Below are 14,345 nucleotides of genomic sequence, written 5' to 3'. Positions count from 1 at the left end.
TTCAGACACAAATCATCGTAATTATAAACTAAACAATGCTGTTATCCAAATGTATTAGGTAAAGAACATCAATAAATGCAACATGAAAACATTATTAAAGTGGTACAGATGTGGACCAATTTATTGGTATCCACCATGAAAAAGAGGAACCCACACAGAAAGAACTTGAAATAAACAAAAGTAGTCATGTCCATCACGGTTTATTCCATATTTAATAAAAAAAAATACTGCTTAAGAATTTTGATTCAATAGCATATTCTAAATAATATTACAATGGAAAACAGAATTGACAAAAATGATGGCACCCTTAACCTTATATCTTGTTGCAAACTTTTAGAGGTAATCACTGCAAACAAATGATTTCTGTATCTCTTAGTGAGACGTCTGCTCGTGAGCACATGTACAGCAGTTTCTGCTCTTTCCATAGATGTTTGATAAAATTTAGATCAGGGATCATAGAACCCCACTACTGATTAGACCAATAATTTTTTCTTAACCGTTCTCGGTTTTTCTTTAAATTTTTTATTGCTTATTATCCTGTTGGAGGAGACGAGCTGCAACTGAGATGTAAGCATCTAGGTTTTGCTCCAAAATGGCTTGGTAGCAATTTCATTGTGCCTGTGCAAGACACAGAAAAGCAGCCTTAAAACATAATCAAACTTCCTCCATGTTTCACAGTAGCTACTCTATGTGTTTCTTTAACAACTAAATGTTTGTGTCTGTGAACATACTGCTGATGTACCTTGCCAAAAGCTCCAGTGTTATCCAAGGACAAGGCATTGTGGCTTATTAACACGCATCTGAGCAAAATCCTGTCTGGATTTTTATGTACAAAAAGCAACAGATGGTCACCTTGGAGTTCAGTCTGTATCTCTTTGGATGTTTTCCTTGGCTCATTGTTTACCTTTCACACCAACCTTCTGTTTAATATGGGGTTGATTTTACTTTTTCTGCTGCATCCAGGGAGGATGGATACAGTCCCATGGACCTTAAACTTCGTAATTATATTTGCAACTGTAATTACAGGTCTTATACATGATAGTTTAGTCTTTAACCTTAACATACCTTTGACAGGTAACAAATTCCCCCTCTGCCTGCAGAGCATATCCACCACAGTCATCTGGACTGTGGACCACCTTTAAGTGCTAGATATAAATGAGTGATTGGTATCAATCATGTGTTGCCATCCTTCATGAGGTGAAACCACTGAAACATGACTTGATTAGAGCAGATTGTTAAAGGCTGTCCGAAAAAGAAAAGCTGAATGATGATGAGTGCCCACTTGATAATTAAACACTTTTCAAATGTTCTGTATTTTGTCACTGAGAGAAAACTAACTGTGAGCCCTGACTTTTCTGACTCGCAGTGTAACCTCGCCTAGTCTTGCCACCATTAGTTTGGAAGGTTTGACGTGTCCAGAAAGAGAAGGAGTTTGAGAATTGGAAAAATGGGTTCTGGCCGTCAAATTTGCAGCCACTTCACTTCAGATCCAATTATTTTTAAACCCTCACACACAATCCCTTACATTTGGTGTGTAGGTTAATTTTGCCACACCAGACAAGAAGTTAGTATACTTCAGATCACTACTGAGCAGAACTATATTGGCAGCTACTTCCATAGTTGATCTGAGAAAATAGAGTTTGTTTGTTGTCTTCTTGACAATGGTGATGATATCAAGAAGTGCAAAAAAAACCACCATAAGTATTTAAAAAGTGTGACAACTATTTCCTCCTGTGTCTTTTTCTTAACAGGACACACTCCAAGAAACTCCAGCCATGCTACAGGCACTTCTGATTTGGGGCATCTTTGCCACCTTTCTCCCTCCTACAACCAGCCAGGGTTGTTTCAAGGCCAATGAGTCTCAGTGTAACGATGCAGATTTCGTCCCAGGATCCAACCTGGCAGGAGAAGGCTTTGATATCACCACCATGGAACGGAAAGGTGCCTTTGTTATCGACATGAGTTCCTGGCTCAAGAAAGACAAAACCTGCACTCTGTGTAAAAATCCCTACATGAGAGGTGTAAAGCAGAAGCTCCCAGCTTCTGTGGTGGACTGGAGACCGAGTCAGAGGTGCAGCATGAAGGTGTCCAGCTCTGTCTACGACTCCAGTGAGTCCTTGGTCAGCTCCAGCACATCGTCTATTGAAAACCGCTGGCAGACAGACTTGAACATAGTGACTCCAAAAGTCCAGGGATCAGTGATGATGGCAGGCACTAACTCCAAGCTGGCTGAATATTCAATGCAAAAAACCAAAAACGACAAGTTCAGCTTCTCAAGCCAGATCGTCAAATGTGGATACTACAAGTAAGAAGTGATCATTTGTGTTTGAGCAATGCTGTCTTAAGTTGATTTTTATTTAATGATACTAATACACAATCAGTCGAATTTGTTCATAAATTCTACTTTATGGTCTGTCTTCTAGGTACAGGGTTTCAAATCGTCCAGTCCTGCACCCGGAGCTAAGTGAAGATTTTAAAAGTCTCCCTCGGAGATATGATGAGTCTACAAAGCACCTGTACTTAAAGCTGATTGACATGTTTGGTACTCATTACATTACAAAGGTGAATGAGATACATAATAGTTTAGTCTTTAACCTTAACATACCTTTGACAGGTAACAAATTCCCCCTCTGCCTGCAGAGCATATCCACCACAGTCATCTGGACTGTGGACCACCTTTAAGTGCTAGATATAAATGAGTGATTGGTATCAATCATGTGTTGCCATCCTTCATGAGGTGAAACCACTGAAACATGACTTGATTAGAGCAGATTGTTAAAGGCTGTCCGAAAAAGAAATACTGAATGATGATGAGTGCCCACTTGATAATTAAACACTTTTCAAATGTTCTGTATTTTGTCACTAAGAGAAAACTAACTGTGAGCCCTGACTTTTCTGACTCGCATCATCTATCTGTGTTTAAAGTAGTCTATTTAAGCACAGTGAAGGGTCCCGGGTGGTCTAGTGGTTAGGATGCGGCGCTCCTAACCACTAGACCACCAGGGACCCTTCACTGTTGAGGACCGCCACTCTCAGTGCCGGTCCCAAGCCCGGATAAATAGGGAGGGTTGAGTTAGGATGGGCATCCAGCGTAAAAACATGTGCCAAATCAAACTTGCGGATGATCTGCTGTGGCGACCCCTAATGGGAGAAGCCGAAAGAAAGTTTAGTTTATTTAAGCACAGTGAATACAACTTTTTACTTTTCACAACAGTTTCAGAATGAATAATGTTGACTGGAAACATTGTGACTGTGTACAGGTGACTCTGGGTGGAGAAATTCGCTCTGTGACCAGCATAAAGGAGTGCCAGGCATCACTGCAGGGTCTGAGTGTGGACGAGGTGAAGTCTTGTCTGGATCTGGAGGCTTCTGCCAGTATGGGAATAGGTTCAGACATGCAAAATGAGGCTCATCACTGCAAGCAGGCCAAGGAAAAGTCTCTGAACAAAAAAAGCTTCTCCAGCACCTTCAGTGACAGGTTTGTTCCTCCGTCTCTCTCTGGATGTGTAATTCACTGTTAAATTAATAAGACGCCCAAAAGAACACTCAATTCAACTTAGTTAAGAAATTATTCAAAATAAATTGAAAATATTAGATAATTTCAAAAACGTTTTTATTTCCTCCAAAAGGGAAACAAACGTGTTTGGTGGCAACACTGAGAATGTCGATCTCCTTTTCTCATCAAATACCGATCCAAAGGCCTATAAGGAGTGGGTCTCATCTCTACCTGCTCACCCTGATGTGCTTTCTTACTCGCTCATGCCTCTTCATGATCTGCTGCCAAAGGAGTCATCAATCCGAGCACATTTACGCAATGCCATCAGGGACTACATCCTCCAGAGGGCTCTGATACGCAACTGCACAAGCCCATGTAAGACTGGTGTAAAGACCAACCCTAAGGAACCATGTAGGTGCAGCTGCCACAGCAACCCAGGTGTTGCCCTCAACTGCTGCCCCACTCAGAAAGGCTTTGCTCATGTCACTGTAACTATTATCAAAGCCACAGGTTTGTATGGAGATTACTTCGGTCAGACAGATGGGTATGTCAAGATCCTCCTCAACGGTAAACTCCCAAGAGGAAAGACGTCCATAATCCCAAATAACGACAATCCCATTTGGAACAGCGATTTTCATCTGGAAACTGTGGACCTTTCTCAATTCAGGAGTGTGAAGCTGGAGGTCTGGGATGAGGACAGTGGGTCAGATGATGATCTACTTGGGGGTTGTAGTGTTCCACTGAAAAGTGGAACAAATAACAATATCTGTCCCCTTAATCATGGACTGCTGTACTATAAAGTCCAGGTGAACTGCATCACTGGTTTGACTGGTTCTTCATGCATGCAGTACAAACCTTCTCCCATGGATGCACAGCTGGAGAAATTGTACGTCTCCAGAAATGCTTATCCAATTCCCAGAGACATGCTCCTGGAGATGGGCGTGCTCCTCGACAAACGCATTCCCCGCTTCAACATGAGCAACATCCGCAAAGCCGAAGGTTTTGAGTTGTAAACTAACTGTGTTTTTAGAGCAGCTACCGCATATTTACACCAGCTATCAAAACATTTATAGTAGAATAAGTGTGAATTATATTGACAACCTATAGCTTAATATATTTAGGTACTTTTGCAGCATTTTGTCTTTTGAAAGCTTAATAAAAGTTTCATGAAGCAACATGAGCAATGAAGCAACTTTTTTTCACATGGCTTTTGCTGTGTGGCATTATGGCATTAATAATAACATTAAACATGCTTTATGACATAAGTATTACCTTTCCCAACCTCATAAAAGTCATAAAAGAAATTAGTTACAAACAATTTGTCATTAGAGAAAGGGGACATTTTTTCTCAGGCTTTTCACTTCTTTCCACAAATGTAACAGACCCTGTGTTACTGCAGCTCCTGTGTTGAAAATGTAGTATCTCTGGCTCTTTAAAGTGTTTGTTGAGAACTACTCTATTGTGCAGACTATAAAAGCGAGCAAATGAACTGAAATTTGGCTTTTATTTGTTTTGATTGATTTGATTTGATTGCTCAAGACAAGGTCATCAAACCATTTTAAAATCGGATGGTGTTCTGGACGAGATTCTACAGAGCCTGAACCCTGAATTTCACAGTCCAAAAAAAAAGACAGCTGGGACTGTAAAATGCAGGGCTTCAGGCTTTGTAGAATCTCGTCCAGAACACCATCTGCAAACTGTGACCAAAATATTAACACCAGCAGATGATCTGATACTGAAGTAAGTTCTAAGAGTGAATATTGAGTAAGAAATGTGTAATGGTCCTTCACAAGGCTACAGGTGTTTGACTTTTTATTAAACCATGTCTAACATCTACTGACCACACGGTCATGTCCTTTTTCAGGGACAAAGAATTGGAGGTGAAATCAGAGGTGAAATGTACTGTAAAAGTGACAAACACAGTGATCATGGTGAGGATGTGTGAAGAGCAACAGAAAAAGAAAACTGTAAAAAAATTAACAATAATCAACACAGAGGACACACACAAGCACTGTGGCAATAGTTATGGTTTCTAGAGAAGATAGAGAAGAGTTCTTGTGAGTTCTTATGCATCATTGCTAACCATTGAAAACCATGGCTATAAATCATAAACATGACGCTGGAGTATTTTCAAGTGAGCAAAACTCAAATGGTACATTTTAAGCAACTTTCAGGCGGAACATTATTTCACACCTCGAGAAAAACCTACGTGAACAAAAAGTCCACGTGACTTCCAGAAAATGAGCACAAGCTACGTGTGTGGTTTTGATCTGACTGCTTATGTGTGGGGGAGGTAGGGTGGGGGGTGTTATGGAGATGGTCACTGAAGCAGAGCATCACATTACAAAACATTCACTGTGTAAACAATAAAAAAAAAGGGGTACATTCTGTAGCTGATGACACGTAGCAGGTGGAAGAACAACACCTGCACTTAGATTTTAGAAGAGACTTAAAGCTTCATGTTTGCACGGTGCATTGTTTAACTACTGACGATCGTAAAGAAGATGAAATCTACTAATGTATACTGGGGTGAGTAAAAAATAACCTGACTCTCTTCACTCATCCACTCTCTCACCATCGAATATACCACATAGAAAGCAGAACTAGTTATATAGTCATCATAACCACATCTAGATATTTATCTCTTCAAACTAAAATGAAGACCACCCACCAGCATAGGCAGATATATTACACACACACACACACACACACACACACACACACACACACACACACACACACATCTCAGGACAAGCTTAACACAACTCAGGTAAGCTCAACAATACAGTGTCTCCGTAATCAGATACAAAATTTGTTTTTGTTTCACTTTCTGTTTACCTCAGATGACATAATATAATAACACATCTTTATAATAATAATAAGAAGAAGAAGAAGAAGAATGATAATAATAAAAATAATAATAATAATGATTTTAATCTCACTGTTATGTAAGCAATAGCCCACTTTGTACAGTATGTGTTCATGTTATTGCCTTCCCTCTTACTTACATTATAGCAGCTAGAAACAGTCGTTCCGATCATCCGGACATTTTCTCGCCGCTTGTTACTTCACATAACCTGGAAACTTCGAAGAAGAGCAAACTCCTCTGTCCTGAAAACGCAAAATAACCACTGTAAACTTTGACTTTAACAAAGCACTGACAATAGAGACTCCGTCCATAAACGTGAAGTAAATAAGCGTCTTTATGCGGAACACTGCTGTACATGCCTCTGTTCTCAAGCTGTTGCTCTGAAAACAATACCGCATTGGTCTGCGCACATTAATAGTATAAACCTGTCAATCATTTTCTTCAATGCAAAAATATCAACAATGGTTTTGGGGGGCTTCTTCAAGAATTCTATGGATAGTTAGAGTAAATAATCTAAGCTTCTTGAAGGACTTTGATAAATGAACCTGTCTCTATTAGGGAACTACATTTACATACTTTTATCTAAATTTAAAATGATTTTCATCAAAAGAAATTTGGTCATTTTAAAGTGTCTTGTCCTACAGGAAAGAACTTTTGAGTGCACCTACAAACACATCTCCATGACAATGTATCCTGCGTCATTCCATCTGCTGTGGTCCGGGGTTTTTTCTCTCCTGGTCCTCCTTCCTCTGATCCAGTCGTGTGAGGATGGAACGGCACAAGACTGTGCCGAGGCAGAGTTTGCTCCTGGGTCCGACTTCGCCGGAGAAGGCTTCGACATCACCAAGATGCAGCGCAAAGGCGCCTTCGTAATTGATATGAAAAAATGGAAACGGAAGGGCAAATCATGTATTTTGTGCAAGAACCCTTACATGGAGGGGAAGAAGCAGAAGCTCCCGGTTTCGGTGGTGGACTGGAGGTCGAGTCAGAAGTGCAGCATGAAGGTGTCCAGCTCCATCTATCAATCCAGCGAATCCCTGGTCAGTGCCAGTACCTCGTCCATCGAGAACAACTGGAACGTAAACCTGGGGATCGATGTGAAGAGGGGTGAAGGGTCACTCACGCTGGCAGGAAGCAACTCCAAGCTGGCAGAGTATTCGATGGAGAAAACCAAAAAAGACAGATTCAGTTTCACCAGTCATGCTATCTCCTGTGAATATTACAGGTAAGATGTTCACTCCATCAACACTGTAGCATTTTTGGCTGGAGAAATCACACAGTGTAAAATGATCATTGTGTGTGTATGAGTTTTTTATAGTAGTGATGGATGTAAAACAGAATTAACCAAAATCAGCTTAATGACTTTTATTAAAAGTGGTAATTACTGTAGTAAAATAAGTAACAGTCAACACAGAAGTAGTAATATATAATAGCAGTAATGGTATGGGTATAAATGGTAATAATAGTAACAGTAATAGAACCAACTGACATCAGTTTCGTAGCAGTAACAGTAGTGTTATTAATAGTAATGTAGTTATTAACAGTATTGCTCTTAGCAGTAATACAGTAGTAATGTACTGGTATTAAAAATAACATATAAAATAAAAGAATAGTAGCGTCAGTAGTAATAATACAAAACAAACAAACAAAGAGATAAATTTAGTACAAGTAATAGTAAGACTAATGGTAGTGCTATTACAAGCTTGGTGGAAATACAATATATGTATATACTGTATATGATGTCTGTATAAAATATACATATATAAACGTAGTATGTATGTAATGGTAGTAATAGTAGAACTGACCTAGATGTAGTAGGAGAATAGAAGTAATGGTAGCGGTATTTATAGTTATAATAGTGATAATGCAGTGGCAGTAGTATTACTTATAATAATCGAATTAGTAAAAGTAATGAAGGTAGCAGTGTTAAAAATAATAATAGTAATATTATTAATGGTAGTAGTATTGTTATAATAATAGTACTGTTAGTAATACAGTAGTAGTAGTGGTCATCTTGCAGTTTCAAATCTACAGATTATGCCGGTTTATGCCGTGAGCAGAACATATTAATTTCTTTAATCACAGATCTGACACTAAGAGCAACTAATAATCGCTAAAAGATGCTGAAATCACACGGTGTGAAACCAGTGACCATTTCTTTGCTAATCTGCAGTTACAGAGTTTCAAGCAAGCCGATGATTCATCCCGAGTTTAAACGAGCCCTGAGTCAGCTCCCCAAGCAGTACAATCCTAAGTTCAAGACACGCTTCTACAAGCTCATCGACAGCTTCGGCACTCACTACATCACCAAGGTAACAGAGGAATTGACAAATAAAAGAGTTGAATTCAGTTTATCATCACACTCTTCATAAAACTATTGAAAGAAGAGAAAGATGAACATGTGTCCTCATTAAAAAAACTGATTAAACACTTTAAAAGCCAATGATGTTAGTATTTAAGAATACGTTACTTTAAAATGCAAAGTGGAGAAGAAGAAGCAACATAGTAGGAATAGTGCTAATAGCAGTAAATCTAGTACCAGTGGCAGGACCAGTAATAGTAGTGAGAATAGTAATGGTAGCAGTAGTAGGAATAGTTGTAATATTATAGCTAATAATAATAGTGAAGAAAGTACTAATTGTAGCGGTAGTAATAATTGTGGCAGTAATAGTAGTAATAGCAGTTGAAGCAGTAATAATAGTAGTAGTAATAAAAGTAGAGGTAATAGCCATAGTAATAGTGAAGGTAATAATAATAGTAAAGAGTACTAATTATAGTAGAGGTAATAGATATAGTAGAAGATAATAGTTATAATAGAGGTTATAGAGATAGTAGAGGTAATATCAAGAGTATGAGAGGTAAAGGTAGAAGGTAATGGTAAAGGGGAACTGGTTATAATAGAGGTATTAGTTACAGTAGAGACAAAATAAAGAGTAGAAGAGGTAATAGTGGAGGTAATAGTAATAAAAGAGCATACTAGTTATAGTACAGTTACTTGTGAAAGTAATTATTGTAAATGTAATAGTAACGTCAGTACAGGTAATACTGGAGCTAATAGAAAGCAGGGGTACACACACTGTACAGCAAATACACACTGTACAGCAAATACACTCTGTACAGCATCTACACACTGTACAGCAAATACACTCTGTACAGCATCTACACACTGTACAGCATCTACACACTGTACAGCAAATACACACTGTACAGCAAATACACTCTGTACAGCAAATACACTCTGTACAGCATCTACACACTGTACAGCAAATACACTCTGTACAGCATCTACACACTGTACAGCATCTACACACTGTACAGCAAATACACACTGTACAGCAAATACACTCTGTACAGCATCTACACACTGTACAGCAAATACACACTGTACAGCATCTACACACTGTACAGCAAATACACACTGTACAGCAAATACACTCTGTACAGTATCTACACACTGTACAGCAAATACACACTGTACAGCAAATACACACTGTACAGCATCTACACACTGTACAGCAAATACACACTGTACAGCAAATACACTCTGTACAGCATCTACACACTGTACAGCAAATACACTCTGTACAGCATCTACACACTGTACAGCAAATACACACTGTACAGCAAATACACTCTGTACAGCATCTACACACTGTACAGCAAATACACACTGTACAGCAAATACACTCTGTACAGCATCTACACACTGTACAGCAAATACACTCTGTACAGCATCTACACACTGTACAGCAAATACACACTGTACAGCAAATACACACTGTACAGCATCTACACACTGTACAGCAAATACACAATGTACAGCAAATACACTCTGTACAGCATCTACACACTGTACAGCAAATACACACTGTACAGCAAATACACACTGTACAGCATCTACACACTGTACAGCAAATACACAATGTACAGCAAATACACACTGTACAGCAATTACACTCTGTACAGCAAATACACACTGTACAGCATCTACACACTGTACAGCAAATACACACTGTACAGCATCTACACACTGTACGGATTTCACTCTCTGTACAGCATCTACACACTGTACAGCAAATACACACTGTACAGCATATACACACTGTACAGCAATTACACACTGTACAGCATCTACACACTGTACAGCAAATACACACTGTTCAGCAATTACACACTGTACAGCATCTACACACTGTACAGCAAATACACACTGTACAGCATCTACACACTGTACAGCAAATACACACTGTACAGCAATTACACTTTGTACAGCATCTACACACTGTACAGATTTCACTCTTTGTACAGAATACACACACTGTACAGCAAATACTCACTGTACAGCAAAAACACACTGTACAGCATCTACACACTGTACAGATTTTACTCTCTGTGTACAGCATACACACACTGAAAGGGATACACACACTGTACAGCAAATACACACTGTACAGCAATTACACTCTGTACAGCATCTACACAGTGTACAGCATTTACACACTGTATGGATTGGATTTCACTCTCTGTACAGAATACACTCACTGTACAGCATCTACACACTGTACAGCAAATACACACTGTACAGCAAATACACTCTGTACTGCATCTACACACTGTACAGGATATACTAGACTAGATAAAGTAGCAATATTACCAGTAATAATAGTAGCATTAGTAATAAGAGTAGCAGAAATGATAGTAGAAGTAATAATAGTAACTGCAGCAGTAGCATTAGCAGTAGTAATAGTAACTGCAGCAGTAATAGTAGCAGTAGATGTGTTAGTATTATGAAATGTGCATAAAGAACATGTTGATGGAAAGTATTGTAAAACATGCTGAGCATATTTCTGTGCTGAGCAGGTGACCTTGGGAGGCAAGGTCAACTCAGTGACCAGTATCAGACAGTGCCAGACAGCCCTGCAGGGTCTGAGTGTAGAAGAAGTGAAGACGTGTCTGGACGTGGAGGCGTCTGCCAGCGTGATGGGGAAAGCTAAAACCAACGTTAACAGCAAACACTGTAATGAAGCCAAAACCAAGATTGAGAATAAAAACAGCTTCTCCAGCAACTTCAACGACCGGTCAGTTCCACGCTAACTATAAACACTAACCACTAACACTGGCCTCTAACATTGGCATCACACTAACACAAATCTCTATCACTGACCGCACACTGTCTCACTTTCCCTTATTTTTTTTAGACTAACAGAGATTTTTGGAGGCCATACCACGGAGCCTGAGCTCCTCTTCTCCTCAGATAAAGACCCAGGCGCTTACAAAGAGTGGCTCTCGTCCATTCCGCAACACCCAGACGTGATTTCCTACTCTCTTCAGCCTCTGCACGAGCTTCTCCCCACCACCAATCCGGCCCGAAAGCTCCTGCGCAAAGCCGTTCACGACTTTATTCTAGAGAAATCTTTGTGGAGAAACTGTTCTGAGCCGTGCAGCGCCGGAATCAAACCCGATCCCAAAGAACCGTGCTTGTGTTCTTGCAAGAATAACCCCGGTGTTACCGCTGACTGCTGCCCTTCCAAAAAAGGTGTTGCTCGAGCCAAGGTGACTGTGCTGCGGGCAGTGGGATTATGGGGCGACCACACGACCGGCACGGACAGTTATGTCAAAGTTTTTGATAAAAATGGCATGCTGCTCGGGCGCACGACAGTGATCTACAACAACAACGATCCCCACTGGGTCATGACCTTTGACCTTGGTGATGTCCTCCTGACCAATTACAACCCTTTGAAGCTGGAGACATGGGATGAAGACAGCGAATGGGATGATGACCTGCTCGGGACCTGCTCTGTCCCGCTGAAAACAGGTGTTTGGGAGAATTTCTGCAATTTAAACCACGGCATTCTGTATTATAAAACGGAGGTGGCGTGCGCTCCGAGTTTAGCCGGTCCCTCGTGCAGCGATTACGTCGGATCTCCCATGAGCTTTAACCTGGAGAAGGCGTACGTGTCCCGGCACTCTCAGCCCGTTCCGCAGGACATGCTACGGGAAATGGGCGTGGTTCCTAACGAAGAGCCGCTAACTGTGAAGCAAATCGGGCATGAAGCTTATAACAGCGTGCAGCTGCTGTAGGCGAGTTTCTGAAACTCTTTTAAAATATGTGCATTGAAAGAGATAAGTAGCCATGTAACGATTAAAACACAACAATGCGGCTGTCATGAAGTTGATGGAGGTGCTGTTAAAGGAAAATAATCAACTTCATGACAGCCGCATTGTCGTGTTTTAATCGTTACATGGCTACGTATCTCTTTTTTTATTTAATTACATTTTATTTACATTTATTAATATAATCATTGTATTTTACAATAGGAAGAGCATTTAAGTGTTCATGAGGTCGATTGGTGGGGGGGACGTTTCCTGTGCCTGGCTGTCTTGGTGTTCGGTGCTCTGTAGCGTCGGCCAAACAGCAAAAGTAAAAAAAAACATATGGCTTGGATGTGAAGAATCCAGGGTGATTTTCTGAGCCCTTTTTCTCATTCTGGATTTGTAGTGTGGGCAGGGGAGCATCAATAATCCTTTCAGCCGTTCAAACCGTTCTCTGTATTCTTCTGATGTCTGATTTTGTAGCTGAGCCCGACCAGATGATTAGCGATGCGCACAGGACAGACACGATTATGGCTGAGTAGAACTGTGTGAGCAGCTCCTGTGGCAGGTTGAACTTCCACAAATATCGAAGGAGAACTTCCTCTGTTGGGCCTTTTAAAAATGGAGTGAAGTAATTGTCCCACTTCGGGCCCTGAGAGATGATGGACAACTTTTTACAGTCTTTACTACAGGCGTAGCAGATGGAAGTTGTTGCCTGTTTGTAGTGAGAAGATGAAGCAGTGGTCTGAGTGGTAGAGCAGCTCTGCGGATGGAGCGATATGAATCCTTCATTGTGGTGTAGCAGTGGTCCAGAATGTTTTTGTCTCTGTACAACAGGTAATGTTAATGTTAATGCTGTTTGAATTTTGGAAGTTCCCATGTGAGGTGTGCTTTATGGAAGTCCCTGAGATTTATTATAACTATAATGTTCCTATGATCATTTTTATCACAAGATTCTTCACTTAATCACCTCAGTTTATGTGAAAAGACTCGAATGTGACTCTCAGCTCACTGATCTATTAATAGAATGATATTAATGACTCAAACACTGATTGATTTCTATTACAATCATCATGAACACAAAACCTTCTTTTCTACTACTTCAATAAAATGTGTAAATGAGGTCACGTGTGTTGTGGTGAGTTCCAGTCTGGAGTTTCTTCATCATTTATTCCTCTCTCCATATGGTGTGTGTGTGTGTGTGTGTGTGTGTGTGTGTGTGTGTGTGTGTGTGTGTGTGTGTGTGTGTCTGTGTGTGTGTGTGTGTGTGTGTGTGTGTGTGTGTGTGTGTGTGTGTGTGTGTGTGTGTGTGTGTGTTATCATTCCATTCACGATTTATCTCAAATCATATCTGAAATTATTGATCAAAGAGCCCTCAAATGAGTGAATTAACGACCACAATAAGAAGTCTCATACAGAGGACTTATTCCATCTAAATGAACAGACTTCAGACCCTAATTATGGTGATTATAATGGAGTCAGATTGGAGGCTGTTCCATTATAATGGTACGTTGTTTGGGAAGTTTAATGAAAAGACTCCTCGCTTTCCTTCTTATATTAATAACAATAATTAATAATATCTAGTCCCAGTATATTCCCGACCCAGATTTGTTTCTTATTCCAAATTACGAGTGAATATGAGACGAAGTTGTAACAGAGGATGAGCTTTATTCTGTATCTTATTTCTACTTTTGTTTTGTTTAATAAAGAAGAATGATGTAAAGAAGAGAGCTTAAAGAGACAGGAAGTTTTGTGGCTTCCTGTGAACGGATGAGGTCTGAGAGATTTAAACACACAGACACAGACACACAGACACAGACACACACACACACACACACACACACACACACACAGACACACACACACACACACACACACACACACACA

At 40.0% G+C, this 14,345-nt stretch overlaps 2 protein-coding genes across 3 annotated transcripts; both read left to right on the top strand.

Annotated features, from left to right (window-relative positions):
- Nucleotides 1-1,734: 1,734 nt before the first annotated feature.
- Nucleotides 1,735-4,679, top strand: LOC310740319 (perforin-1-like). Its single transcript, XM_083566965.1, has 4 exons — nt 1,735-2,305; nt 2,424-2,562; nt 3,261-3,478; nt 3,630-4,679. The coding sequence occupies exons 1-4, from the start codon at nt 1,776-1,778 to the stop codon at nt 4,507-4,509; spliced, it is 1,767 nt and encodes a 588-aa protein (XP_083423091.1). The 5' UTR covers nt 1,735-1,775; the 3' UTR covers nt 4,510-4,679.
- A 1,141-nt stretch (nt 4,680-5,820) lies between these two features.
- Nucleotides 5,821-12,623, top strand: LOC310740311 (perforin-1-like). Of its 2 annotated transcripts, none has more exons than XM_083566928.1 (5): nt 5,821-6,025; nt 7,010-7,590; nt 8,539-8,677; nt 11,226-11,443; nt 11,564-12,623. In XM_083566928.1, exons 1-5 carry the CDS (start codon nt 6,014-6,016, stop codon nt 12,444-12,446), a joined length of 1,833 nt encoding a protein of 610 aa, XP_083423054.1. In that variant the 5' UTR covers nt 5,821-6,013; the 3' UTR covers nt 12,447-12,623. The 2 variants fall into 2 exon arrangements, with proteins under 2 accessions (XP_083423054.1, XP_083423053.1); XM_083566927.1 differs by lacking the exon at nt 5,821-6,025 and adding an exon at nt 6,195-6,266.
- The last annotated feature ends 1,722 nt before the right edge of the window (nt 12,624-14,345 follow it).

Source organism: Silurus aristotelis (assembly GCF_946808225.1).
Source record: "Silurus aristotelis genome assembly, chromosome: 17".
NCBI lineage: Eukaryota > Metazoa > Chordata > Actinopteri > Siluriformes > Siluridae > Silurus > Silurus aristotelis.
Note: the sequence above shows the minus strand (reverse complement) of the source record. Positions and strands in the feature narration are given on the sequence as shown.

Bases quoted from the DNA above. Each gene is read 5' to 3' on its own strand.
- LOC310740319 (XM_083566965.1), top strand. From the start codon at position 1,776: ATGCTACAGGCACTTCTGATTTGGGGCATCTTTGCCACCTTTCTCCCT. The intron at 2,306-2,423 runs GTAAGAAGTGAT...TCTGTCTTCTAG, and splicing joins GTCAAATGTGGATACTACAA to GTACAGGGTTTCAAATCGTC. The intron at 2,563-3,260 runs GTGAATGAGATA...GACTGTGTACAG, and splicing joins GTACTCATTACATTACAAAG to GTGACTCTGGGTGGAGAAAT.
- LOC310740311 (XM_083566928.1), top strand. The intron at 7,591-8,538 runs GTAAGATGTTCA...GCTAATCTGCAG, and splicing joins ATCTCCTGTGAATATTACAG to TTACAGAGTTTCAAGCAAGC. The intron at 8,678-11,225 runs GTAACAGAGGAA...TGTGCTGAGCAG, and splicing joins GCACTCACTACATCACCAAG to GTGACCTTGGGAGGCAAGGT.